The following is a 26,685-nucleotide window of genomic DNA, read 5'->3' as shown; positions in this document are numbered from 1 at the left end:
GAAAATTTTCTATAAAAAGAACATTTTATCGAAAATTTTCTATAAAAAGAACATTTTATCGAAAATTTTCTATAAAAAGAACATTTTATCGAAAATTTTCTATAAAAATAACATTTTATCGAAAATTTTCTATAAAAAGAACATTTTATCGAAAATTTTCTATAAAAAAAACATTTTATCGAAAGGAAATATTTATCGTAAATTTTCCACAAAAAGAAATATTAATCGAAAATTTTCCATTAGAGCAAAATTTTACCGAAAATTTTCTATAAAAAGAAAATTTAATCGAAAAAAAGATTTATTCGAAAATTTTCAATAAAAAGAAAATTTTCTATAAAAAGAAAATTTTTTCGAAAATTTTCTATAAAAAGAAAAATTTATTTGAAAATTTTCTATAAAAACACATAGTTAATGTTTTGTGAAAAATAATTTTTATTAAACATTTTCTTTTGAAAATTTTTCTCTAAATTTTATCAAAAGGCAGAATCTATTGAATATTTCATTTTAATTCTTAAATGTTCACTGGGCTTTTGTATGTATGTAAATATTTGTGTCTGTGTTAATGTGTTAAAGCTAATTTTACATGTTGGCAGACATAACGCTTCAATTGAAGTTGTTTTAATTAATGTCTAGGATGCCAAGGCAACAAACATACAAATGTATGAGTGAACGTTATCTGCTACAAATGTTTTAGAAATTTAAATTATTTTTTTTTTTGACTAGAAAGTTAGAGAAAAAAGTTGAATTAAAATATTGTCAATAAGCTTTATGAAAAAAATGTGGTTTCAGTTCTTTTTTTTTTTTGCCAAAAAAGATAAAATGTGGGAAAAATTATGGTATCAAAAACAGCATTAAAAGGATGTAGAAGGATTTTTGAGGATTAAAACTAATAAAGGAAAAATAAAGGAATTAATTTATTTAATTGTAGAGACGAGAACAAGAAATATTTTATTATATTAAATAAAAATCGAATTTTTCTCTTACAGAGCAAAGATCGTTCTGTATCGTCGGTGCGCGATCGTATATATGATGATCCGGCTTATACAGATGACATTAGTCATTTAGCAAATCCCATGCGACGTAACAGTGTTAATCTTGTAAACTCTGAAATGCTGACTCTTAGTAGTACGGGTGTGGTGGGTAAAGTTAATTCTGGTGGCAGTAGCTCATTGGGAAAACGTAGCAAATTGACTAAAGAATTTCAAAAACTGGCTCAAGAAGATATTGGTCATATAGCTTTTAGTAGCTCTGAAGAAGATTTACGTTACCAAAGAGCCGCTTCTTCTAGATCGGAGGCCATAGGACGTGGCAGAAGTCTAGAGCGTTCTAATGCTATAATAGGAGAGCAAACAGAAAAACTAGAGATAAAAAGACGACCTGAAAAACGCAGTAGCAAACAGAAGCGTAATTTAAGTTTGGATAACAAACGTCAGCAATCACAACAGGAGGGCAAAGAAAATGAGGAAAAGGAACGTGATCGACCGCCAGAGCCGCCACAACGTTTGGCCTTGACTCGCTACAATTTGGGCAAGCAGCGTAGTGATGAGGCCGCTTGGCAAAGACAACAAAGTCAAATGGAATTTGCACAATCTGCTCATGATAATGAAGATGTTTTCTCTTTGCACAGTTCAGCCAAAGAGAATCTAAGTGTGGCTGCCTCTACATCGGCTTCGCTCAGTAATGCCAGTACTTCGAAAATGCAAATGGGTAAACGTTTCCTAAAGGGAGAAATCGGTATAAAAAGTTTCAATTATTATTTACTAAAAGAGGGTCTTAAATCTTCCAAGAAATTTGTGGAAAAACAAAAAAATAATTTTCAATCTTCCACCAATAATACTGTAGCTACTGTGGCAAATTCTGCTGCAGGAGGTGAAAGTGTATCCTCTATGACTTTGGGTAAAAGCAAACTACAAGCTAATAGTGAGGAAAATATCTATGAGGAAATCTTTTTTAAAGATGCTCCACCTAGTGAGGAGGATGATGAAAATCAAAATCCTTCCAATAGCAATAAACAACATGCGGTTTCGTCTAATCTAACACATCAAGCTGCGGCAACAGCCAACGAACAAAACATAATGTATGCCGATTGTGAACTTTGTATGCAACAGTGTGACAAAGCTGATTGTGAATACTGCTTGCAACCGGAGTTGTCCTCAAATCTCAACCAGAATAGAACCATTACTCAGACAAACTTTAATAACACTAACAGCAAAGCTAACAACACAAATAACCGTATAAATGTCACCAATCTTAACAATAATACTTCTGCTCGTACAGCCATGGAAAATCAAGTTAATTCAGCTCCTATTCTAGAGTTTCAATCCTATAATCCTAACAATCCTGGAGTATATAAAATTGAGACAACTCCGGTAGCCATTACGGGGGATTATAATCCCATTTTACAATTCCAACAACCTTCTACACAACAACAACAACTGCCTCAGCAGCATAAACATTCACATCTTCAACATCAATCGACTTCAACTACTAGCACCGCTACTACTACCCCCAGTGATCATCATTTGCATCAACATCATTCTCAGTTGCAGCACCAGCAACAGTCACAACAACATCAATCCGTGCCAGCGCCACAACATCAACAACAGCAACATCAACAATTTTATGGTTACAAACAGCCAAATTTTTATACACCTCATACTCAGACTGGATTTTGGTCACAAACATCTTCGGTTCCAAGACCAAGAGCTTATATGGTGAGTAGAATGGTTTTAATTAGATAAATAATTTTTATTAGAAAGTCCCGAATATAAAGTTCAGGCTATATTGTATACTAGGGTCTATTATAAAGACTATATTCCAGAACATAGTTTAGATTGAAGTCCAAAAACAATACTATAGTTGGGAAATAAGTAAGACGATATTTGAGACTATAAAGCTTCAGACTTCAGTCCAGACTGTAGTTCAGACTACAGCTCAGCGTATAATTTAAACTGTTGTTTCGACTATAGCCCATACTATAGATCAGTCTATAGTCCAGTCTATAGTCCAGGCTATAGTCCATGGACTATAGTCCAGACTATAGTCCAGATTATAGTTCAGACTATAGTCCAGACTATAGTCCAGACTATATTCCAGACTATAGTCCAGACTATAGTCCAGACTATAGTCCAGACTATAGTCCAGACTATAGTCCAGACTATAGTCCAGACTGCAGTCCAGACTATAGTCCAGACTATAGTCCAGACTGCAGTCCAGACTATAGTACAGACTATAGTCCAGACTATAGTCCAGACTATAATGCAGACTATAGTCCAGACTATAGTCCAGACTATAGTCCAGACTACAGTCCAGGCTATAGTTCATACTATAGTCCAGGTTATAGTCCAGACTATAGTCCAGACTATAGTCCAGTCTATAGTTCAGACTATAGTCCAGGCTATAGTTCAGACTATAGTTTAGGCTATAGTCCAGACTATAGTCCAGGCTATAGTCCAGACTATAGTTCAGGTTTTAACCAGAATATAGTTCAGGCCATAGTTCAGACTATTGTCCATTATACAATATAGTCCAGCCTATAATCCTGACAGTAAATTTTACTTCAAACTGTTGTTTAGACTACGGTACAGACTTTAGACATAGTCCAGACGCGACAATAGTTTAGCTTACAGTCCAGACTATGATTTACACTATATATTGTATAGTCTTTATTCGAACCATTAGACTATTTTTCAAGCTGTGGACTATATTCTATACTATTGTTCAGACTAACGTTAGAACAAATTTTACTACGAACAGGGATCTGCAGTTAGTACATATGTCCGACACTCTAAAATCTTTTTGTGTTTAACACTATCAACATTTTATCATAGGTCACTGGACATTTTCCTAGTGGAGTTTCGTCTATGCAACGCGTCAACACAAAATCAAGTTCCTCCAGTGATTCACTGCAGCAACAGCACAAATTTAACACATTCACCCATTTAGATGCCAATTTCTATAATGGTACCAATGTAGCCAATAAACCTGGATCATCCTCGGTCAATAATAGTTACTTACCGCCACAACCCTTGCAACCGTTAATGTATGCCGCCAGCCGACGACTGGGAGGATCACAAATTTTGGTCGACAATTCAAATGCTATGTTTGAGAATCCTTCGCAAATTTATAAATCCGATTCAAGAGCTTCGATTTTAAGTGAATATTCTCTATCGCGTAGCAGTGATACTTACTATGGCAGCCAGAGATATGGTCATAATAGGCACTATGGTACTTCACATCTAAATGATCATCATAATTTTGAAAACTCCCTTATGTCATCATATGCTACGGCGGCACAGAGACGTTACTTTGGCAGTGCCGAAAGTTGTCGTTTTGGTTATGACTGCAGACGTTGTTCATTGGATAGTGGACCCGGAGCCGGTCTATTAGCTAACCCCAGAGGTGCTAATGCTGCTGCACAAAATAATGGTTGTGGGGTTGGATCAGCAGCAGCGGCTGAAAAATGTACTTTCTCTGATCATTGTAAATATGATTGCCGCAACTGCGACTGTTCCTCGGTATACTTTTCCTCAGACTTTGATGATGTTTACAGTGGTGGTGGTATACCAAGAAAAACGGCTAAAGGTACATTACCCTCTACTGGAGGACAACCTCCTCCATCAGCACTAGAAAACTATGATGTCACGACCAGTAGTGAGAAGCAACAGGCTTTGAAACAAAACAAATATGCTCAAGATTTCTTTAAGCATGTTAATGATGTCAAGCGCAGCATTTATCAAGCGGAAATGCAAAGAAATGGCAATATGGAATCGATGAGTCCTAAGAAGTCAATGAAAAAAGATAACCGTGATAGGGAAATATTGGGCATCACCACCCTACCCTTGGCTAAAGAGCGTAGCAGCACAAAGCCTACACCAGCTCCCAGGACAAGTCTACAGCAACCACAACAACCACTAAATACTGATCAAACTACACCGCAACCTTTACAAAGACGTTTACCGGTTAAGACCAGTGACCCTGGTGTAGAGAGAAAAGAATATGCTTCTTTAGATCGCTTAATAGCCTCCAACAAAGGAGCCATACCCAAGAATACACGTATAAGTCCTCACAGCAGTCCTAAAGCAAGAGCCAATACCCGAGAGACAAATGATGGAAAATCAAATGAACAATATATGCCACTAGAACCAACAAACGAAGAAAAACGTCATGTAAAAAAACACTCAAAGGAATCTTCAAAGATAACATCCTCATCCTTGGCTGCCTCATTAAGTGGTCACCGACGTAAAGATATACCAGCGCCACCACCACCTTCTCCGGCCACATATGCCGATTTACAAGAATTGCAGCAAAATATGCAAGACACACTGAGAGATGATACAAAGCAAGAAAAGGACAGGAAACGGAAACGTAAGCAACATGAAAGTGGTGGTAGTGAACATGAAAAACAGCAGCAGCAGCTTCTACAGGAATCAGTAACAACAACAATTACTAAAGATGAAAAACAAGAACCAGAAAATGAAAAACAACAAACAACGGAAGTAACTTTACAACAAGAGCATCAGCAACAGAAACAAACTGAAACAAAGGATAGTAAAACAAAGGACCAACACAAAATAGTAGTGAATAATGTCGAGAATAACCTGACAACAATAGACACAACAGACAATACCTATGAAACCACAAACATTAAAACAATGCCAACAGTAACAGATTCAAATGCAGCAACAACCAATAACACCTCAACCACCAGTGCTGCAAACATAAGCGATAATAAAAAGCTTTTACCAGAAGAAGAAACACAAACACATACATTTAAACCAAACGAAGAAATATCTTTAAAGTCACCCAACATCAGTAATAGAGAAAAGGCAGACGCTGAAACCACAACTCCCTGTACAGCCCAGACACAAACCTCAAACTCTTCACTGACTCTAGTTTCGGTAACATCCGTTTCATCATCTATTGTTACCGCCTTGGATTCACAACAACGTGACCCGACGGAGGCATATGACGATGATGTTTTCTATGATGTACGCAGTGAGGATTCTGGTTGTACTGCAGCTAGTAGCAGTATGGCTTCTAATACGCAGCAAAAGAATGAACAAAAACAGGAACAGTCACAACAACAGCAGTCTTGTACGGAAACTAAATGTCAACAATCTGCAACAGAACAAAGACAGCTAAAACAACAACAAGGACATCATGAAGTTTCTGAGGAAAAATATTTAAAAAATCTGTTATTGCATCAACAGGTAAGAAGAATAAAAAAAAAAAATAAGTTTAGTTCTCTGCCACGAAAAGTACAATGGGAAGGAAAATTAAAAATGAATTCGAAATATATTTGTAATAAAAATGAAAAAGAAATGGACTAGAACTGAATTAAACTAGAACTGAACTGGAACTGAACTAGAACTGAACTAGAACTGAACTAGAACTGAACTAGAACTGAACTAGAACTGAACTAGAACTGAACTAGAACTGAACTAGAACTGAACTAGAACTGAACTAGAACTGAACTAGAACTGAACTAGAACTGAACTAGAACTGAACTAGAACTGAACTAGAACTGAACTAGAACTGAACTAGAACTGAACTAGAACTGAACTAGAACTGAACTAAACTAGAACTGAACTAGAAATAGAACTGAACTAGAACTAGAACTGAACTAGAACTGAACTAGAACTGAACTAGAACTGAACTAGAACTGAACTAAACTAGAACTGAACTAGAACTGAACTAGAACTGAACTAGAACTGAACTAGAACTGAACTAAACTAGAACTGAACTAGAACTGAACTAGAACTGAACTAGAACTGAACTAGAACTGAACTAGAACTGAACTAGAACTGAACTAGAACTGAACTAGAACTGAACTAGAACTGAACTAGAACTGAACTAGAACTGAACTAGAACTGAACTAGAACTGAACTAGAACTGAACTAGAACTGAACTAGAACTGAACTAGAACTGAACTAGAACTGAACTAGAACTGAACTAGAACTGAACTAGAACTGAACTAGAACTGAACTAGAACTGAACTAGAACTGAACTAGAACTGAACTAGAACTGAACTAGAACTGAACTAGAACTGAACTAGAACTGAACTAGAACTGAACTAGAACTGAACTAGAACTGAACTAGAACTGAACTAGAACTGAACTAGAACTGAACTAGAACTGAACTAGAACTGAACTAGAACTGAACTAGAACTGAACTAGAACTGAACTAGAACTGAACTAGAACTGAACTAGAACTGAACTAGAACTGAACTAGAACTGAACTAGAACTGAACTACTAGAACTGAACTAGAACTGAACTAGAACTGAACTAGAACTGAACTAGAACTGAACTAGAACTGAACTAGAACTGAACTAGAACTGAACTAGAACTGAACTAGAACTGAACTAGAACTGAACTAGAACTGAACTAGAACTGAACTAGAACTGAACTAGAACTGAACTAGAACTGAACTAGAACTGAACTAGAACTGAACTAGAACTGAACTAGAACTGAACTAGAACTGAACTAGAACTGAACTAGAACTGAACTAGAACTGAACTAGAACTGAACTAGAACTGAACTAGAACTGAACTAGAACTGAACTAGAACTGAACTAGAACTGAACTAGAACTGAACTAGAACTGAACTAGAACTGAACTAGAACTGAACTAGAACTGAACTAGAACTGAACTAGAACTGAACTAGAACTGAACTAGAACTGAACTAGAACTGAACTAGAACTGAACTAGAACTGAACTAGAACTGAACTAGAACTGAACTAGAACTGAACTAGAACTGAACTAGAACTGAACTAGAACTGAACTAGAACTGAACTAGAACTGAACTAGAACTGAACTAGAACTGAACTAGAACTGAACTAGAACTGAACTAGAACTGAACTAGAACTGAACTAGAACTGAACTAGAACTGAACTAGAACTGAACTAGAACTGAACTAGAACTGAACTAGAACTGAACTAGAACTGAACTAGAACTGAACTAAACTAGAATCACACGAAAAAGTAAAGTATGCATCTCAAGATTAAAATCAGATTTGTGACTTAAATTAATTTTGTTTGCAGCCCAGTGTGAAGATAGAAAATCTAATCTAACTGTCAACCTAACTACAATTTCCTTTCGTGCTTTCAAAAGGCACTAAGTTGGCATTACGACAATGTTAAAGAAAACTTAGAAGTGCTAAGGCAAGGTTTTTCAAATACTTGCAAAATTCCTACTGGTAGATGTTGTTTTTTTCTTTTTCTATTTAAGTTGTGGCATGGAGATTTTGTTGCATAAAACTGTGAATAATTGCCTAGACATTTAGGTGGAGGTTGTATTTTGAATTTTTAAAAGTGCTTAAACAAAAATGATTACATGTTGTTAGATGTTGTGTTTTTTTGTTGTTTTAGTTTTTTACTTCTTTAAAAATTTTCAAAGGAAATTTGCCTTGCTACTCACGTTTTGGTAGGGTAAGAATTTGGTGGGTGGTTTGCGTTGGCAAAATTTTTTTTTTTATATTTTAGATATTGCTAAAACAAAAAAAAAAAGGAATTCTTTTGACAAATTTGTATAAATTTTGGTTGTTCAAAATGTTCCCTTATTTTTAATGAATTTATTACAGCTACTTATCGATCTGCCCACTGTGATATGAAGAGCTTAACATTGTAACATAAATTTTGATGAATAGCTAAAAATTATGAAATTTTTGTACGAGTACACACCGAGTATTTCTAACGGTTGCTCTTAATGAACGTATTGTTTTTTGTTTAAGTTCTTTTGTACAAAGTTTTCAAAATTTAAGTTAATAAATGAAATCCTTCTCAGTAACCGTGAAAATTTATAATGTTAGTATTTGAATTTAACTGGGAGGCAATTGAAATGAATATAATTACTGTAAAGTTAAGCAAACTTTAAAGAAACTTTGTGAAGCTTGCGCTTTTCTTGTTCAGCTTTGTACTAGAACTTGTGAAAAAACAAGTTCTAGTTCAGTTGTAGTTCAGTTGTAGTTCAGTTCTAGTTCAGTTCTAGTTCAGTTCTAGTTCAGTTCTAGTTCAGTTCTAGTTCAGTTCTAGTTCAGTTCTAGTTCAGTTCTAGTTCAGTTCTAGTTCAGTTCTAGTTCTAGTTCAGTTCTAGTTCTAGTTCAGTTCTGTTTCAGTTCTAGTTCAGTTCTAGTTCAGTTCTAGTTCAGTTCTAGTTCAGTTCTAGTTCAGTTCTAGTTCAGTTCTAGTTCAGTTCTAGTTCAGTTCTAGTTCAGTTCTAGTTCAGTTCTAGTTCAGTTCTAGTTCAGTTCTAGTTCAGTTCTAGTTCAGTTCTAGTTCAGTTCTAGTTCAGTTCTAGTTCAGTTCTAGTTCAGTTCTAGTTCAGTTCTAGTTCAGTTCTAGTTCAGCAGTTCTAGTTCAGTTCTAGTTCAGTTCTAGTTCAGTTCTAGTTCAGTTTCTAGTTCAGTTCTAGTTCAGTTCTAGTTCAGTTCTAGTTCAGTTCTAGTTCAGTTCTAGTTCAGTTCTAGTTCGTTCAGAGTTCTAGTTCAGTTCTAGTTCAGTTCTAGTTCAGTTCTAGTTCAGTTCTAGTTCAGTTCTAGTTCAGTTCTAGTTCAGTTCTAGTTCAGTTCTAGTTCAGTTCTAGTTCAGTTCTAGTAGTTCAGTTTAGTTCAGTTCTAGTTCAGTTCTAGTTCAGTTCTAGTTCAGTTCTAGTTCAGTTCTAGTTCAGTTCTAGTTCAGTTTCTTTCTAGTTCAGTTCTAGTTTCAGTTCTAGTTCAGTTCTAGTTCAGTTCTAGTTCAGTTCTAGTGCAGTTCTAGTTCAGTTCTAGTACAGTTTTAGTACAGTTCTAGTTCAGTTCTAGTAAAGTTCTAGTTCAGTTCTAGTTCAGTTCTAGTTCAGTTCTAGTTCAGTTCTAGTTCAGTTCTAGTTCAGTTCTAGTTCAGTTCTAGTTCAGTTCTAGTTCAGTTCTAGTTCAGTTCTAGTTCAGTTCTAGTTCAGTTCTAGTTCAGTTCTAGTTCAGTTCTAGTTCAGTTCTAGTTCAGTTCTAGTTCAGTTCTAGTTCAGTTCTAGTTCAGTTCTAGTTTAGTTCTAGTTCAGTTCTAGTTCAGTTCTAGTTCAGTTCTAGTTCAGTTCTAGTTCAGTTCTAGTTCAGTTCTAGTTCAGTTCTAGTTCAGTTCTAGTTCAGTTCTAGTTCAGTTCTAGTTCAATTCTAGATAAGTTCCAGTTGTAGTTCAGGCCTAGTTCAGTTCAGGCTTATTTCTGCTTTATTTTTGGCAGTTAAAACAGTAGCAATCATTCATCCAAATTCTGCTATGACCAGGAGCTTGAGGGACCTTTAATCTATTTAAGGCCTGCTACCACTTTAGTAGGGACATTATGCTGATGTTTAATATTCGATATCAACCTTAAAGTTGGAATAATTTTCGGAATCTTCGTGTTAAGCATGAGCGCAAGGTACAGGTAGATGTTTTTAATTAAAAAAATATGGTAAAAATGTTCTTTCACTTAACCGCAATACACCGAAAAGTGCTTTGGAGCTCTTAATTAAATGAAATATACTTTGCCACATTTTGATAGGGCCTCATTTGTCGCCAGATCACAAATTTATTTTTTATAACAATAAATCAAATCATAAATAACGTTATGTTTTGTTTATTTCCTTTTCCTTTCAAATTGTTTTCCATTTCCATTAGATCATTAAAAAAATGTGCTTTAATATTTGAAACTATTAAAGCGCAATTTTACCACAGTTTTAGTAAAAATTTTAAATTTACAGCAACATTTTTCAACACATTAACCTTGAATTATGAGCAATTTGTCTAAATTTTAAAGAAGACATCATCAGCAATTTCCAACACTTTCTTAGCAAACAAAATATTTCCTTTCCCCTTTTAGACATTATTAATAATTAAGGTCCATTCAAGCTTGAATACTTTTAACAGCTCATACTGGCAAGATTTGATTAATAGCAAAACTCGAAGCAACTTTTTCTTTTCGAAAAAAACACCTGCTGCATAAACAGGAACTTTCTTAAAGAAAGAAAAAAAAACATACATTATTAAGTTTGAAGGAAAAAATTTTTCTTTTTAAATTAAGGAAATTTATTTGTTGTGTTTTTTTTCAGCCAACACAGGATGTCAATGAAGAGGAGCTACAGCAGCGGCAGCAACAACAACAAAAGAACCTTGAGTTTGAAGGACAACAAGAAAATGAGCAAAAACAAGAACAGACACCAACATCAGATTGTCATAAAACAAATGAGGCATTGCAGCTGGAACAGGAGCAACAAATGAATAAAAATGAAGTGAAAAAGAAAAATAGCAACAGCAACAATAAAGATAAAACAGATAAGCAGTTACAAGGTGACGATAATGAAGTTACAACAACTGGCAACATAGAAAATGTTAACGATGAAAAACAACAACAAATCGCAGACAACATAAAACCCAACCTCATTACTAAGAACGATGATGAGGTGGTTGTTGTTGCTGGAGACCCTGCCTTGGAGCTCAAGGTTAACAAACACGACAAAAAACATAAACAGGAAATCAACGAATTTAACAACAAAAACGAATTGGAAATAAAGAGCAACAACAACGACAACAATAACTCCGCACAATTTATTACGAAAGACAACGATAAAACAAATAAAAACGATAAAAGAGAAATGAAACGTACAGGCAAACATAAACGTGATTATTTGCAAGAGGAAGAGAGAAGAGATAATAGATTGAGAAATCAACAGCAGCAACTGGAAGATGAAAAACCCACCACTACCGTTATAATGAGCAAAACATTGCCAGCTGCTACAGCAACAGCAACTTCCTCCTCTAATAAAAAGCCACGCAGCCAAAGACGTTCACCCTCCGCATCTCATGGTGCTGGTGGCACAACTGGACGTGACCAGCCACAACATAAAATAACCACCTCCACATTGAGTTGTGATACATGTTGCCAATTAGAGTGGTCACAACAAGACCCCTACAATAACTCACCACAACAACAGCAACAACAACAGCAACATTCGCCTCAAACCCTCAAGCCACCCACACTGCACATTGGCATGGCGGGGCAGCCAACACGTGTCAGTAAACGTAAAAACAGCAGTAGTAGTGCTAACAGCCGCGAAAGAGCGAGCAAAACAAAACAAGAAATAAAAACAAAAATCATTTACAGCCAAGAAAAACCAGAGAGCACAACAACTACAACAACCACGATAATAACAACAAAAATGCCCCGAGAAACCGGAATAACGACAGTAACAAAAATAAACAAAACAAAAGAAACGGACACACAAAACAAAACGAAAACAGAAAAAGAAACCACAAGAGAAGAGTTGACATGCTCACCAAAGATGAAATCCACAAATGTTGCTGAAACAAAGTTGCCGGAAGAACAACATAATAAAGAGGATTTAGAAAATGTGAACAAAGAAACTAAAGAGGAAAGTAAAGAAAATACATTAGAAAATCCTGATATTTTAGAAGAAATTAAAGAAATTTCTAAGGCAATTGCAACTCTGCAACATGATGCTGAAACAAGTGATTCAGCAACATTAGAAGCAGATAAATCGCTAACAGAAAAACATGTTGCTGAAATACAAAATGTTGAAGATATGCAAGAGGTAAAACTAGTTTCCACTAAAACAACAACAACTACACAAAATGTTGCTGCTGATGATGATGCTGCAGCAGCTACAGCTACTGCTGCTCCTTCAACATCTGCAGCTAGTACTAATGCTCTCAAAGAAGTCAGTGTTTTTATGCCCATGGATCAACAAACAACTAAAGAAGCTGCTGTTGATATAGAAGCTGCGGCGACGTCGTCGACAGCACTCACTGCCAATGACAGTAAAACCAATACTACAAACATCAGTTGTAATTCGGAGTTTGCAGGTGTCACAACACACTCGCCGCATAACAGGTACGCGTTATTAATATTTTTCTATAAAATACTATTGTATCTACTACAACTCTATTTTCTGTGTTTTTATCTGTTGGTTGGTTAGTATTTTTTGTGTGTGTGTGTGTAACTCTTATTAGCCAAATAAAGTAAAATGCGAAAAAATATACTCGATACGAGGTAAAAGAATTTTAAATATATAATATGTGCAAAAAAATTATATTAAATAAAAATACACACTTGTTGTAAAGAATGGCAATAAAATAAAGTTTAAAATATAAAATTTAAAAATGTGATTTAAAATTAAGAAATAAATTTGAAAAATTTTAATACTACAAAAAATTTTAAGCAAAAATCTCAAATATCTAGAGTTAAACACATCTGAACACTTGATTTCACATCAAGTATTGCAAACAGAATTTTCAGCCAAAAAAGTTGCAGTTAAAAATTTGGAAATTTTTTGCTCAAAAAATTTTTTACAAAATACAAAATTTCATATTTAAATTTCTTTATAAATCAAAATTCGACTAGATGTTAACATCTTAAAAAAGCAAAAAATAAAAGTTTTAATCAAAAATATTTTTCTACTACCAAAAAGTGCAAACTAATAAAAACGAGCAAATGGATTACTTTCTGCTAACAGCATAAAAGTAAAAATAAAATGTGAATAATATATAAATAATATATTAAAGTGCAATAAAAAAGTTAATCAAAAAAAAGTTTTCAAAAATATACACAAGTTTTGCTACTTAAGAAAATTAAAAATTTTTTGAAATATGAGCATAAAAGGATATACATCATAAAGGAAAAAGAAAAAATAATTACGAAAAAGTTTTAAAAATATTGTATTTATTTAAAATTTCATACATAACTTAATAATTAACAAAAAATTCAAAAAAAAAAAAAAAAAAAACAAACAAATTTAACAGTAAATAATTAAAATTATACAAATATAACAATTTTTACAAATATGTGTTAAATATATTAAAGAAATTTATTAATAAATCTTGTGAAAATTTTGTTAAATTAAAAAGAAAAACTTTTTTTAAATAATTATACATACAAAGTTAACAACAATAATTTGGAATAAAGAAAATTAAAAAGAATTAATAATAATTGCACAGTGACAGTGATAAACTAAAAAAATTGTTCTATTAAAAAAATCGGCTGAACCATTCAACATAGTGGATAAAATATTTTTTTACTCTTTAAAATTTTAAAGTTTAAAATTTTTAATTTTTTGAAATTTTGAAAATTTTTAATTTTGAAAAATTAAATTTTGAAAATTTTTAAATTTTGAAATAATCGGCTGAACTATTCAACATAGTGAATAAAATATTTTTTTTTTTACTTTTTAAAATTTTGAAGTTTAAAATTTTGAATTTTTTGAAATATTTTTAATTTTGAAAAAATAAATTTTGAAAATTTTGAAATATTTTTTGATTTTTTTACATATTTTTAATTTTTAATTGATTTTGAAATTTGTAATTTTTGAAATATCAAATTTTTAAAAATTTTAATTTTTAAAATTTTTAATTTTATAAATGTTTAATTTTTAGTTTTTGAAATTTTTAAAATTTTAATTTAGTAACATTTTTAAGTGTGGAATTTTTTTTAGTTTTTGAAACGTTTAATTTTCGAAATTCAAAATTTTTTAAATTTAAATTTTTTACATTTTTAATTTTTAAAATTCTTTATCTTTGAATTTGTTAATTTTTTGGATTTTTTTAATTTTAAAATTTAAAATTTTACAAAAATTTAACTTTTAGTTTTTGAAATTTTTAAATTTAAAATTTTTAAAATTTTTTGAAGTTTCGAAATTAAAAATTTGTTAAATTTTAATTTTTTACATTTTTAATTTTTAAAATTCTTAATTTTTGAAAATTTTTGAAAAACTTAATTTTTGAAATTTTTAATTATTCCTAATTTTTAAGTTTTAAAACTTTTTATTTTCAATATTTTCAATAATTTTGAAAATTTTGAAATATTGTTTGATTTTTTTAAATCTTTTTAATTGATTTTGAAATTTGTAATTTTTGAAATATCAAATTTTTAAAAATTTTAATTTTTAAAATTTTTAATTTTATAAATGTTTAATTTTTAGTTTTTGAAATTTTTAAAATTTTAATTTAGTAACATTTTTAAGTTTGAAATTTTTTTTTAGTTTTTGAAACGTTTAATTTTCGAAATTCAAAATTTTTTAAATTTATATTTTTTACATTTTTAATTTTTAAAATTCTTAATCTTTGAATTTCTTAATTTTTTGGATTTTTTTAATTTTAAAATTTAAAATTTTACAAATATTTAATTTTTAGTTTTTGAAATTTTTAAATTTAAAATTTTTAGAATTTTTTGAAATTTCGAAATTAAAAATTTTTTAATTTTTTAATTATTCCTAATTTTTGAAATTTTTAAGTTTTAAAACTTTTTATTTTCAATATTTTTAAGTTTATAAATTTTTGAAATTTTTCGGTTCTAAATTTTTAAGCTTTAAAACTTTTTATTTAAAAAATTTTTAATTTTTGAAATTTAAATATTTAAAAAATTTTTTTATTTTAAAAATTTTTAATTTTATAAATTTTTCGTTTTTAAAATTATTAATTTTTTTAAATTTTGAAGTTTGTAAAATTTTCAAATATTTAATTTCAAAAATTTTTAATTTTCAAAATTTTCAATTTTTAATTTTTAAAATTTTCATTCTTTTTTAATTTTTCATAATTTTTTTTTAATTTTATTAATAATAATTTTCAAAATCGATAAAAATAACTTATATAGAAAACTTTAACTCAGGATTGCTCCCTACCCGAATATTAAGTTCCCTTCAGAATGTTACTTTAATTCAAGTAAAGCGATAAAATTCATAACATTAAGTTTTATAGGAAATGAAATCTTTTCATACAGTTCTTTGAGCATCGTACCATACCTTAATTTATGCTCATTACTAGATTAAAAATACCAGTAAGGCGATTAAACTGGACATAAACGAATTTTATATGAACCAAAATCTATCCTCCCAGTTTTATAAGGATCGGTTCATAATTTACCCTACCGCCTATATATAGACCCACTTTACCACTCAATACTGTCTAAAAAATCATGGTATAACTATAAAATTTGATATAAACAGGTTTTATAAGGATCAGTCCACAATTGATCCTATCTCCAATATAAGTCCCTTTAAGAAAATTACTTTGCCATTCATAACTCTCTTAAAAAAGCATGCTATACAATTCGATATAAAAGAGTTTTATATAAACTAAAATCATTTAACAGTTTTTTAAGGATATAAAAGAGTTTTATATAAACTAAAATCATTTAACAGTTTTTTAAGGATCGGTCCTGAATTGCTCCTACTCTCTTTATATATAATCCAAAATTTGCATTTATTTCCCATGGATCCGCGCCTGTTTTAGACCCATATCTCATATAAGGTCCCTAGTTCCCATTTTACCTCTCTTGCAGAGAATCAGTATATTATCAATAAATCGTTCAAATGAAATATATGAAAAATTCAAAGAGAATTTTATGAAAAATTCAAGTTAAAGACCAAGAAATTCTCAAATTACAAAGTCAATATCAAATTATAATAATCCATTTTAAATGACCCAATATTATGTAATGAGTTTTAAAAAGACCACAATAATGGGTCTATATCCGATATTTCAAATATAGTGAAGTCTACGATTAAGGAAATATTATCAAACTTTCAACATGATACCAAAAACCATTTTAATTATACTCATAATCATTTGATTCTATCATGGCCAATTTCTTTACTTTTTTCATAATCGAAATGTTTACAAATCATGAACATAAGCGCTTTAATCAAGAACATAAGTACTTAAAATAAGTACATGTTGGATTAAATTATATATTAGACATTTTCAAATCAATCTAATTTTCTTTATAAAACTAGTAAGAGTTCAAAATTTAATGCACCCCAAACATATATTCCGATTCCTTATAGATACAGGAAATCAGTTTACTGAAGACCCCAGATATCTGCAAGATATTCATTTTTAATAATTTGTACTTTGTTTGCCTCTTTATAACAAGCTTACGTACGAAGACAACTTCAAAGAAAATTGTGCTACTTCAAGGCACCAAGGACTATCTTTTGGTACTTTTTCGTTTTTTAAAAAGTACTTTTTTGAGTTTTCTCTTATATTAAAGCTAGAAGCACGAAATATAGCATATACCGCCTAGCGCAAAGAAGAACCAATAGGTACTTCTTTGGTACTTTTTGTTTATTTTCAAAAGGTACTTTTTTGGGTTGTCTTTAATATTGAACCTAGAAACATAAAATTAAACATTTAAAGTACCGAGTGAATGAGAAGAAGTCGTTTAAGATTTTTAGTACTTTTTTGTTCTTTGAAAAGGTACTTTTTTATTGTCTTTAACATTAAACTCGAAACAAAAAATTGTTATTTTTTGGTACTTTTTCGTTCTACAACTGGTACTTTTTGGGTTTTCTGTAATAGTGAAACTAGAAACGTACTTTTTTAATTGTCTCTAACATTGAATGTTGAAACAAAAAATTGTTATTTTTTTTGGTACTTTTTCGTTCTACAACTGTTACTTTTTGGGTTTTCTTAATATTTGAAACTAAATACACATAATAACAGGATAGGATCCAGATTGTATAATAATCTATAAGATAGATATCTTTGGTACTTTTTCGTTCTTTAACGGGTACTTTTTGAGTCTTTAAGAATAGTGATACTTATTTAATGAAGATTTATAAAAGGGGACTTTCTGGTACTTTTTCCAAATGGTATTTTTATGATCTTAGGTATCACCTTATATTTGATCAAAATCATATTTATAGAATCTGAAATAGCTTCTGGTAAATCATGACATATAAATGCATAATTTCATCATTTAATTATTTACGCAATAAAATCTACAGTTCACTGTGTCACTGTGCAAAATTGTTGAAAAAAAGAACAACATTTTATATTTTTCTTTATAAACCAAAAGTTCACAGAAAGTGTTCATCTAAGTGTAAAAAATAAAATAAAAATAATAATTTCAAAAATCAAGCGAAATTCAAAAGAAAACGTTAAATAATTGCAACAAACGAGCCATATTTTTTTTTCTTGTTGAAACTTAAAAGTTATAAAGTAAATTGTAAAATAAAATCAAATAAAATACTACCATAAATAATAAACACTAAAATAAAATTAAAGCCGAATAAAATTTTAAAATTACCCCCTAAATAAAATCAACAAAGGCAACATAACGGAACTAGTGTTTGTTGCCTTTAAAAAAAAAAAAAGTTTATTTTATCCTTCGACTAACAAACAAAAAGTAAAACAAAAAACGGAAAACAAAGCATAAAAACAAAAAATCTACTTTAAAGCAAAAATTATTTAATTCAACTGTGTGATAAAATCAAATATATATTTTCTTTAATAACTAAAAGTATACGAAGAGCATTTTTTTACATAATATTTTTGTTTTGTCTACTACAAGCCATAAAATTATTTTAAATTACATTACGATGAGTATTTTATAAACAATTTAATGTGCCGCTACAAACACAACAACAACAACAACGACGACTAAAGCAAAAGAAAGTGAGATTCTTGGTATCCTTATTGTTGTGTTTTAATTTTCTTGTCTTTCCTGCAAAACGAACGAAATTTTTGGTGCAAATTGTTTTGTTTAGATAACTGCCTATACAGGAAAGGTATGTTTTTTTTTTTTAAATTGAAGGGTGATAATAATTTTCAGCAAAAGAATTATTTCGTGTGCAAATTATTAAATTTAAATTTAAATAATAGGGGCCTTATGTTAACGAACATTTATCAAAGGTTTACGAAACTAGAACTTAACTTAAACTGAACTAGAACTGAATTTGAACTGAACTAGAACTGAACTAGAACTGAACTAGAACTGAACTAGAACTGAACTAGAACTGAACTAGAACTGAACTAGAACTGAACTAGAACTGAACTAGAACTGAACTAGAACTGAACTAGAACTGAACTAGAACTGAACTAGAACTGAACTAGAACTGAACTAGATCTGAACTAGAACTGAACTAGAACTGAACTAGAACTGAACTAGAACTGAACTAGAACTGTACTAGAATTGAAATAGGATATAACTATTACTAAACTAGAACTGAACTAGAAATGTTCAGTTCAGTTTTTGTTGTATTTTTTGTGAAAACCCCTTTTTTAAGCAGTATTTTGTAAATTTAAAATAGTTTTTTCTTAAATGTTATTCTTTTATTTTGTCATAAAACTTTTCTTTCAAAAGCCTTACTTTCTTTCGGAAAATAACTTAAATTTGAAAATGATCTCTTATTTGCCAAATTTATATTACAAAACTATTTTTTTGAAAAAATTTAAAAGCATTTTCTTTAAAGGGAGTTTTTAAGCTTGTTCTTTCAAAAATATTTAAATCAATTTTCTGTAAAAAAGAACCAAAAAAAAACTTTGTAAATATATAAGAGTAACTCAGCCCGTTGGAGGTGGGTTTAATATCAGTTCATTTCTTTGCATCACGAGTATTTTACGTTCTCCTTTTAAACTAACTAACTAAAAAAACTATGTATAAATAAAATGTTCCGATATTTTAATTAAAAAAAAAATAACTTTTTCTTTAAATAATAGTTTTGTGACCTGTTTCGAAATAAACTTTATTTACTTTTAACATTTCTAAAACAAAAGTGCAAACAAACTCTGATAGTTTAATAACAGTATTTAGCAAATTTTAAAATTATACATTTTAACAATTTTCAGTAAATTGTCTCATAAATATAAATTGTATAGAGTATTTTTATGAAAAACTAAATAATATTTGCAAGATTTTAAAACATTTAAAGAAATATTTACGTATAAGGAGTATAACAAATATATTATGTCCGTCCGTCTGTCCTCCTACGTGCCCATGTAAAGCTTGTAATATCTTTATTTTAAAGAAATTTCCCGCCTTTTTTCGCAAATAATTTTTCTTATTCCATTAATATATATTTTATAATAATATCCTTTTTAGCTTAATATTTCATTATTCCTTTTTATTTCCCCTTAAGTTTTCTTTAAAAAAGAAAAACTTTTTAATAATAACATTTTCATTACATTTTATTAGCCATAAAAAATGTCAAAAATATTTTTTTTTTAGTTTTATAACATTATTATTTTATGAAAATGTTTTATGGATTTTAGTCTTCTAATTAGATTTATTTACAATCATTTATTACGAAAAAACAAGAAAAACAAACAAATTTTCTAACCAAATATACTTTTTTTAAATTTGCATCATTTATCACATTTTATTCTGTTTTGTCTTATATGTTTGTTACATGTTTGTCACATCACTGATGTGATGTTTTTGTTGTCTGCTATTGACTTGACTACTTGCCTGACATAACAGGAAAAGGGCTGTTTATTGTACTTATGTCCTTTTTCATGACTGTTTAGAGATTTCCATTTTTGTTTACTGCTAATATTGCTAATGGATGTTTAGGAAAGGGTCATATTTTTTGTTTAATATATACATAAGTTTTTCTTTTTAATGTGGTTAAATTAAGTTTTTTTTAAATAGTTCAATATGAGAAAGTTATTAATGTTTGTTTTAAAAATTTAAATTTATATGAAGTGGTTGGGAAACTTTTTTGTTTCAATAAGACGCCTTTTCAGTTTACACTAATGAATAGATAGACGGATCGAAATAAGTACCTTTCAAAATAGTAAGATAAGGCTGTTGTCCTGTCTTTTATGTAGTCTGTTGACTATTTATTAGTCTGAGTAGCCTGTTTCCTAGTCTATTGATTATTGGCTAGTGTATTGACTAGTCTATTGAATATTATGTTTTGAAGTCTATGACTGGTCTGAAGAATAGTCAATTGAATAGGCTAGTCTATTGCCTATTCGATTAACTAGTATAATAACTAGTCTATTAATTAGTCTAGGACATTGACAAGTCTATTGAATAGTCTATTCGTTTTTCTATTAAATAGTTACCCCCAGGGGCATGTTACCTTGGTGAAATCTCCACCTTTGTGTTATTGCAATCCCGGGGAACAGATATGTTACTATTGAATAGGCAATTGATTAGTTTATTAACTATTCTTTTAAGTAGGATATTGACAAGTCTATTGAATAGTCTATTCATTTGTCTATTAAAAAGTTCCCCCCTGGGGGCATGTTACCTTGGTGAAATCTTCACCTTGATGTTATTTCAATCCCGGGGAACAGAGGTGTTGGGTGACAAGTCTATTGGCTAGTCTATTAACTAGTATATTAACTATTTAAACTTGTCAATATCATATTTTAACTATTATATTGACAAGTTTATTGAATAGTATATTCATTTGTCTATTAAAAGTTCCCCCTGGGGGCATGTTACTTAGGTGAAATCTTCACCTTGGTGTTATTTCAATCCCGGGGAACAGAGGTGTTACCGACACCTCTAGTCGGCCAGGACTATAAATTGGTTGTTGTTTTTCTAACAGGTTGGCTGTAACTGGATATTTTCCCAGGAAAAAAAACTTCCGGTTGATACAACTGTTGCTGAGTTGACAATCTTTGGCGGATTGAGAATAGCGTCGTTCCGGAGCGGAGATCCAATTGTTGTAGGAACGACTATAAATTTGGTATTACAGTCTTCTGCCTTGTTTAGTTCTTGCATAGATTGAACCAGAGCATCACATAACCTGCTACTAAAGGTGGCCAGTTGCCCGCAGGAATATGTCCTGGCTGGTCAGTTGGTTACGGTAACTTCGGGACTTCGGGTAACTTCGGTAACGTAGTGGCTGTGGTTTAAACCACAAATTCGCGTGGAGAGAATGTTGGTTTAAGAACTGATATATCCTATGGGTTGGATAATTCTCTTTTCGAACAGGTCTGTGTACAAAGCAGCATATGCTGGATACCTGAACCCGATCGGTTTTGGGACGCCGGTATATGCTGGGGAATTGTTAGGTTAGTTGCATATGGTTGCCTGTCATCTCCTAGATTGATCTTTATGATCATGAGAATGGAACTGATGCGATAAATTGGTTAACGATTGAGAATGTTTACATATATTGCAGAAAAAGGCGTACTAAATCAGTACGATTTAGTATGCCTTTTTCGCTTTGGGGAATTTCTTCGGTGCTATTGCCATCAGGATATATTGATACATGCCACGCGACTATTTGTCGTGGCAACTATTAAATTTTATTGACTTTGGATTTCTTATTTCATTTGTCACATTATTGGTTAATTAAAGAGGGATCCTAATCCATTTTGTTGGGTATTTCGAACTGCTGTTGTTAAAACAACAGAGCCTTCTCAGTAGTGTGGTTGCGCTAGCTTAAAGAGGTTAAAAAATGCACTGAAATGGGTCATTAGATGATGGGTATTGCATTTTAAATAATGCAATCTTTCATGGCAGCATAAGGGTGGTGATCCTCCGGTATAACCGGAAGGTCGATTTCACCTGATGTTGGGACTTGTCACCCCCTTCTATTGACTTTAGGCCAGTGATTGCTCTTTCCTTGTCGGGGTGTGCATTGGGTTTGAGCCTCTGCAGCCTGTCATTCCACAACGGGGCTACTATGGCAAGAGATTCGATAGCTCGAGTACTTCAGCATGCAGCGGCCAAAGGCATGTACAAAAATTACCAACTGAATTCTTCATTGAAGTATTCAAGTGCGATGGTAGAACGTTGTCAAGTCTACCCAGTGGATAAAAAAACCACCGTGTAATAAGGCTGTCAAGGCAGGTGTTCACGTAAAGCACTCCGACAGTTGTGTCTATTAAATAGTCTATTGGGTAGTCAGTTGACTAGTCGATTGACTAGTATTTTAACTATTGTTTAGCTAAATGTCTATTGACTATTGAATTGTCTGTTGAATAGTTTATTGATTAGTCCATAGACTAGTGTTGTCTATTGGAAATTACTTGTAATTGTAATTTTTTGTAATTGGTTATTGTTCCATTACATATTAGGCACAAGTATTGTTCTTTTACAATTTACAAGTTATCCTAATAGACCATGTAATGAATTACTTTATGTAATTACTAGCATACCCTGGGTGCTTCGCTACCCTAACTATGTTCAATATCGTAAAAATATTGAAAAGTACCATCGGAAAAACGAAAAAGTACATAGATCTCTTTCAATAAATTCTCATTTAATAAGGACCGTGTGTTCCGGTTAACCATTGTAAAGAATCCATTTGAATAATAGAAAAGTACCAAATAGTTCCCACTTCCAGAATATTATTCAGTCAAGACCATGTATGTTAAAATTAATGTTTCTAGGTTGAATATTTTAGAAAATTAAAAAAGTACAATTTATGAGATAAAAAGTACTAAAAAGTTGTCTCTTAAAGGATCGTATTCCATGAGGACCGTGTATGTTTAATAATCATGTGTTTTCAGTTCATATTAAAGAACATACATAGAGTATCATTTGAAGGAAGAAATAGTACCAAAAGTGGAATAAAGTTTACCTAAGTGGAAAGTACTAATAAAAAGAGTACAATGTTTCCCCCTTACGCTTAGAAGTATACTTTTTCGAGAATTAAGTTTACAAAATGTCCCGTATTTAAATCTACATACATATATATCACAGATAAAACTCAAACGATTGAAATCTGCATTCATTTATTCCAGAAAAATTGTGCTTTAAAAAAGGTACTAAACAATTTACTCGAATTTGGTCCTATGTAGGCCTTAGTAGTCGAATTCCAAAATAATATACCAAAAGCTTATTTTGTGTGAGTAAATATGCTACTTTTTAAAATTTTATAAAAGTTGGCTCAATAAGTTTGAATAAAATTAAATTTCCCCTTTTTCCCCTTTTTGGTACTTTTTTACCCAGTTGAATAGCAAAAATTTTATTACAATAAATATTACAGAGTTAGTCCGTAATTTAATATGAATAATTCAATAAAACGAAAAAGATTTCTAAGTGTGCTAAAAAAGTACCATAAATACAGGTTTGTCCCTTTTACACCCAAAAGGGACAGAATTTTAAAAAAGTACGAAACAGGTGTCTCATAATTTTGAGAGATGTATCCAAAATATTTAGAAAAATTTGATTATGCTAATTAGTTTAAAAGTTATAAAGGTCTGAAAAAGGTACCAAAATCACCTTTGTTACACATTTTTACCCCTTAAAAGTACGAATTTCAAAAAAGTACCAGACACCCATCTGCTCATTTTAGGAGTAGATACAGGTGCATTTCAATTTTTTCTTGTATCACTAATATTATGTAAGATATTTAAGAAAACCTGTTTTACCCCTTTTTTCCCTTTTTACCCGAAAATGTGCAAATTTCCAAAAATCCCTCCTTAGTGGATCTACATGAAATTTCATGATTCTAGGTTCAGCCGCTTGGGCTGTGCGATGATGAATCAGTCAGTCAGTCAGTAACGCTACTCTTTTATATATATACCCTTATAACAAATATATGTTAAATTAAAGAAAATATCTGTTTTATATACATCCATATGCTAACAAAATTTACAACATATTGCAAAATTACTATTTCAGATTTCTTTGTAAAAACCATCCAATTACATTATTTTGCAAAAATCCTATTTATTTAGGTAAAATTTACATTTTATTTAATTTCAGTTTTATTTTCTGCTCTATTATATGATTTTTTTATTTTTTTTAATAACAATAAAAAAATATTTTAAAAATGGCAACAAGTACAATATTTGTATAAAACTTTATTTATTTCCACAAATTTGCTAGATATACATAAAAATACAATAGAATGGTTATAAAAATTTAAATATGTTTAAATATATTTTTTTTTAATTTTTAGTCTCATGGTTTAAAGTTAAAAAAAAATATTTTTCTGATATGTTTAAAACTTTTATATTCTTCTCTTACTGGAGCCAGCCTAATCTATAAAACTGCAATACATAAATGTCTTTCTGCACACATTAAAAGACTTGCATGTGTGTTTAAACATAACCTGTGTATGGTGTCCTTTTTTCCCTCTACAATACATATTGTTATAAACAGTTTCTATTTTCCTTTTTCAAGGTCATTCTATTTCACTAAGATGACAAAAAAAAAAAAAAAAAAAAAACACAGACACACACAAGCGTATATTTTTACAGTCACCATGGTAAAGTGTTACAAACAATGGAAATTTTAAAAGAATACAACCTTTAGAACTTGTACTGTTTATAGTAGAAAAATATCACTTTTCTTTTATAATTTTATTACCACCCACTGTTGACAATTTTCTTATGTGTTATGCATCAGTTAGACAATGTCTATGGTCTGCAAAATTTATGTAAACAATAGTATAAAGGTTTAGACGTTTTTGTATTAAATACGATTAACATTTATTTAAGTTCATTTTATTTACATGTATTTAATTTATTTTATGTTTTTTTAAACTACTAAACAGAAGCAAAGATTAAAAATATTTTAAAAAGTGTCTAGTACAGTGAAATGTTTAACAAAAGCAAATACTTTAAGGCAGATTGTATTATATTAAATTTTATCTTTAGACCAATTGTTTTTGTGTGCATGATAACATGATTGAATCACTTTTTGAAATAGAACTGAATTAGAACTGAACTAGAACTGAACTAGAACTGAACTGGAACTGAACTAGAACTGAACTAGAACTGAACTAGAACTGAACTAGAACTGAACTAGAACTGAACTAGAACTGAACTAGAACTGAACTAGAACTGAACTAGAACTGAACTAGAACTGAACTAGAACTGAACTAGAACTGAACTAGAACTGAACTAGAACTGAACTAGAACTGAACTACAACTGAACTACAACTGAACTAGAACTTGTTTTTTCACAAGTTCTAGTACAAAGCTGAACAAGAAAAGCGCAAGCTTCACAAAGTTTCTTTAAAGTTTGCTTAACTTTACAGTAATTATATTCATTTCAATTGCCTCCCAGTTAAATTCAAATACTAACATTATAAATTTTCACGGTTACTGAGAAGGATTTCATTTATTAACTTAAATTTTGAAAACTTTGTACAAAAGAACTTAAACAAAAAACAATACGTTCATTAAGAGCAACCGTTAGAAATACTCGGTGTGTACTCGTACAAAAATTTCATAATTTTTAGCTATTCATCAAAATTTATGTTACAATGTTAAGCTCTTCATATCACAGTGGGCAGATCGATAAGTAGCTGTAATAAATTCATTAAAAATAAGGGAACATTTTGAACAACCAAAATTTATACAAATTTGTCAAAAGAATTCCTTTTTTTTTTGTTTTAGCAATATCTAAAATATAAAAAAAAAAATTTTGCCAACGCAAACCACCCACCAAATTCTTACCCTACCAAAACGTGAGTAGCAAGGCAAATTTCCTTTGAAAATTTTTAAAGAAGTAAAAAACTAAAACAACAAAAAAACACAACATCTAACAACATGTAATCAATTTTGTTTAAGCACTTTTAAAAATTCAAAATACAACCTCCACCTAAATGTCTAGGCAATTATTCACAGTTTTATGCAACAAAATCTCCATGCCACAACTTAAATAGAAAAAGAAAAAAACAACATCTACCAGTAGGAATTTTGCAAGTATTTGAAAAACCTTGCCTTAGCACTTCTAAGTTTTCTTTAACATTGTCGTAATGCCAACTTAGTGCCTTTTGAAAGCACGAAAGGAAATTGTAGTTAGGTTGACAGTTAGATTAGATTTTCTATCTTCACACTGGGCTGCAAACAAAATTAATTTAAGTCACAAATCTGATTTTAATCTTGAGATGCATACTTTACTTTTTCGTGTGATTCTAGTTTAGTTCAGTTCTAGTTCAGTTCTAGTTCAGTTCTAGTTCAGTTCTAGTTCAGTTCTAGTTCAGTTCTAGTTCAGTTCTAGTTCAGTTCTAGTTCAGTTC

At 30.7% G+C, this 26,685-nt stretch overlaps 1 protein-coding gene across 1 annotated transcript in view; it reads left to right on the top strand.

The window, feature by feature from the left end:
• The window catches only part of LOC111686791, a 56,294-nt gene that overhangs the window by 336 nt on the left and 29,273 nt on the right, over nt 1-26,685 (top strand). Inside the window, exons 2-4 of the mRNA XM_046952525.1 lie at nt 987-2,714; nt 3,831-6,212; nt 11,062-12,860. Of these exons, the coding sequence (XP_046808481.1) occupies nt 987-2,714; nt 3,831-6,212; nt 11,062-12,860 (5,909 nt within the window). The remainder of the gene's footprint in view (nt 1-986; nt 2,715-3,830; nt 6,213-11,061; nt 12,861-26,685) is intronic.

This window comes from Lucilia cuprina, chromosome 5 (genome assembly GCF_022045245.1).
Source record: "Lucilia cuprina isolate Lc7/37 chromosome 5, ASM2204524v1, whole genome shotgun sequence".
In the NCBI taxonomy this organism is placed as follows: Eukaryota; Metazoa; Arthropoda; class Insecta; order Diptera; family Calliphoridae; genus Lucilia; species Lucilia cuprina.
The sequence above is the reverse complement of the archived record's forward strand: the minus strand, read 5'-3'. Positions and strand labels throughout refer to the sequence as shown.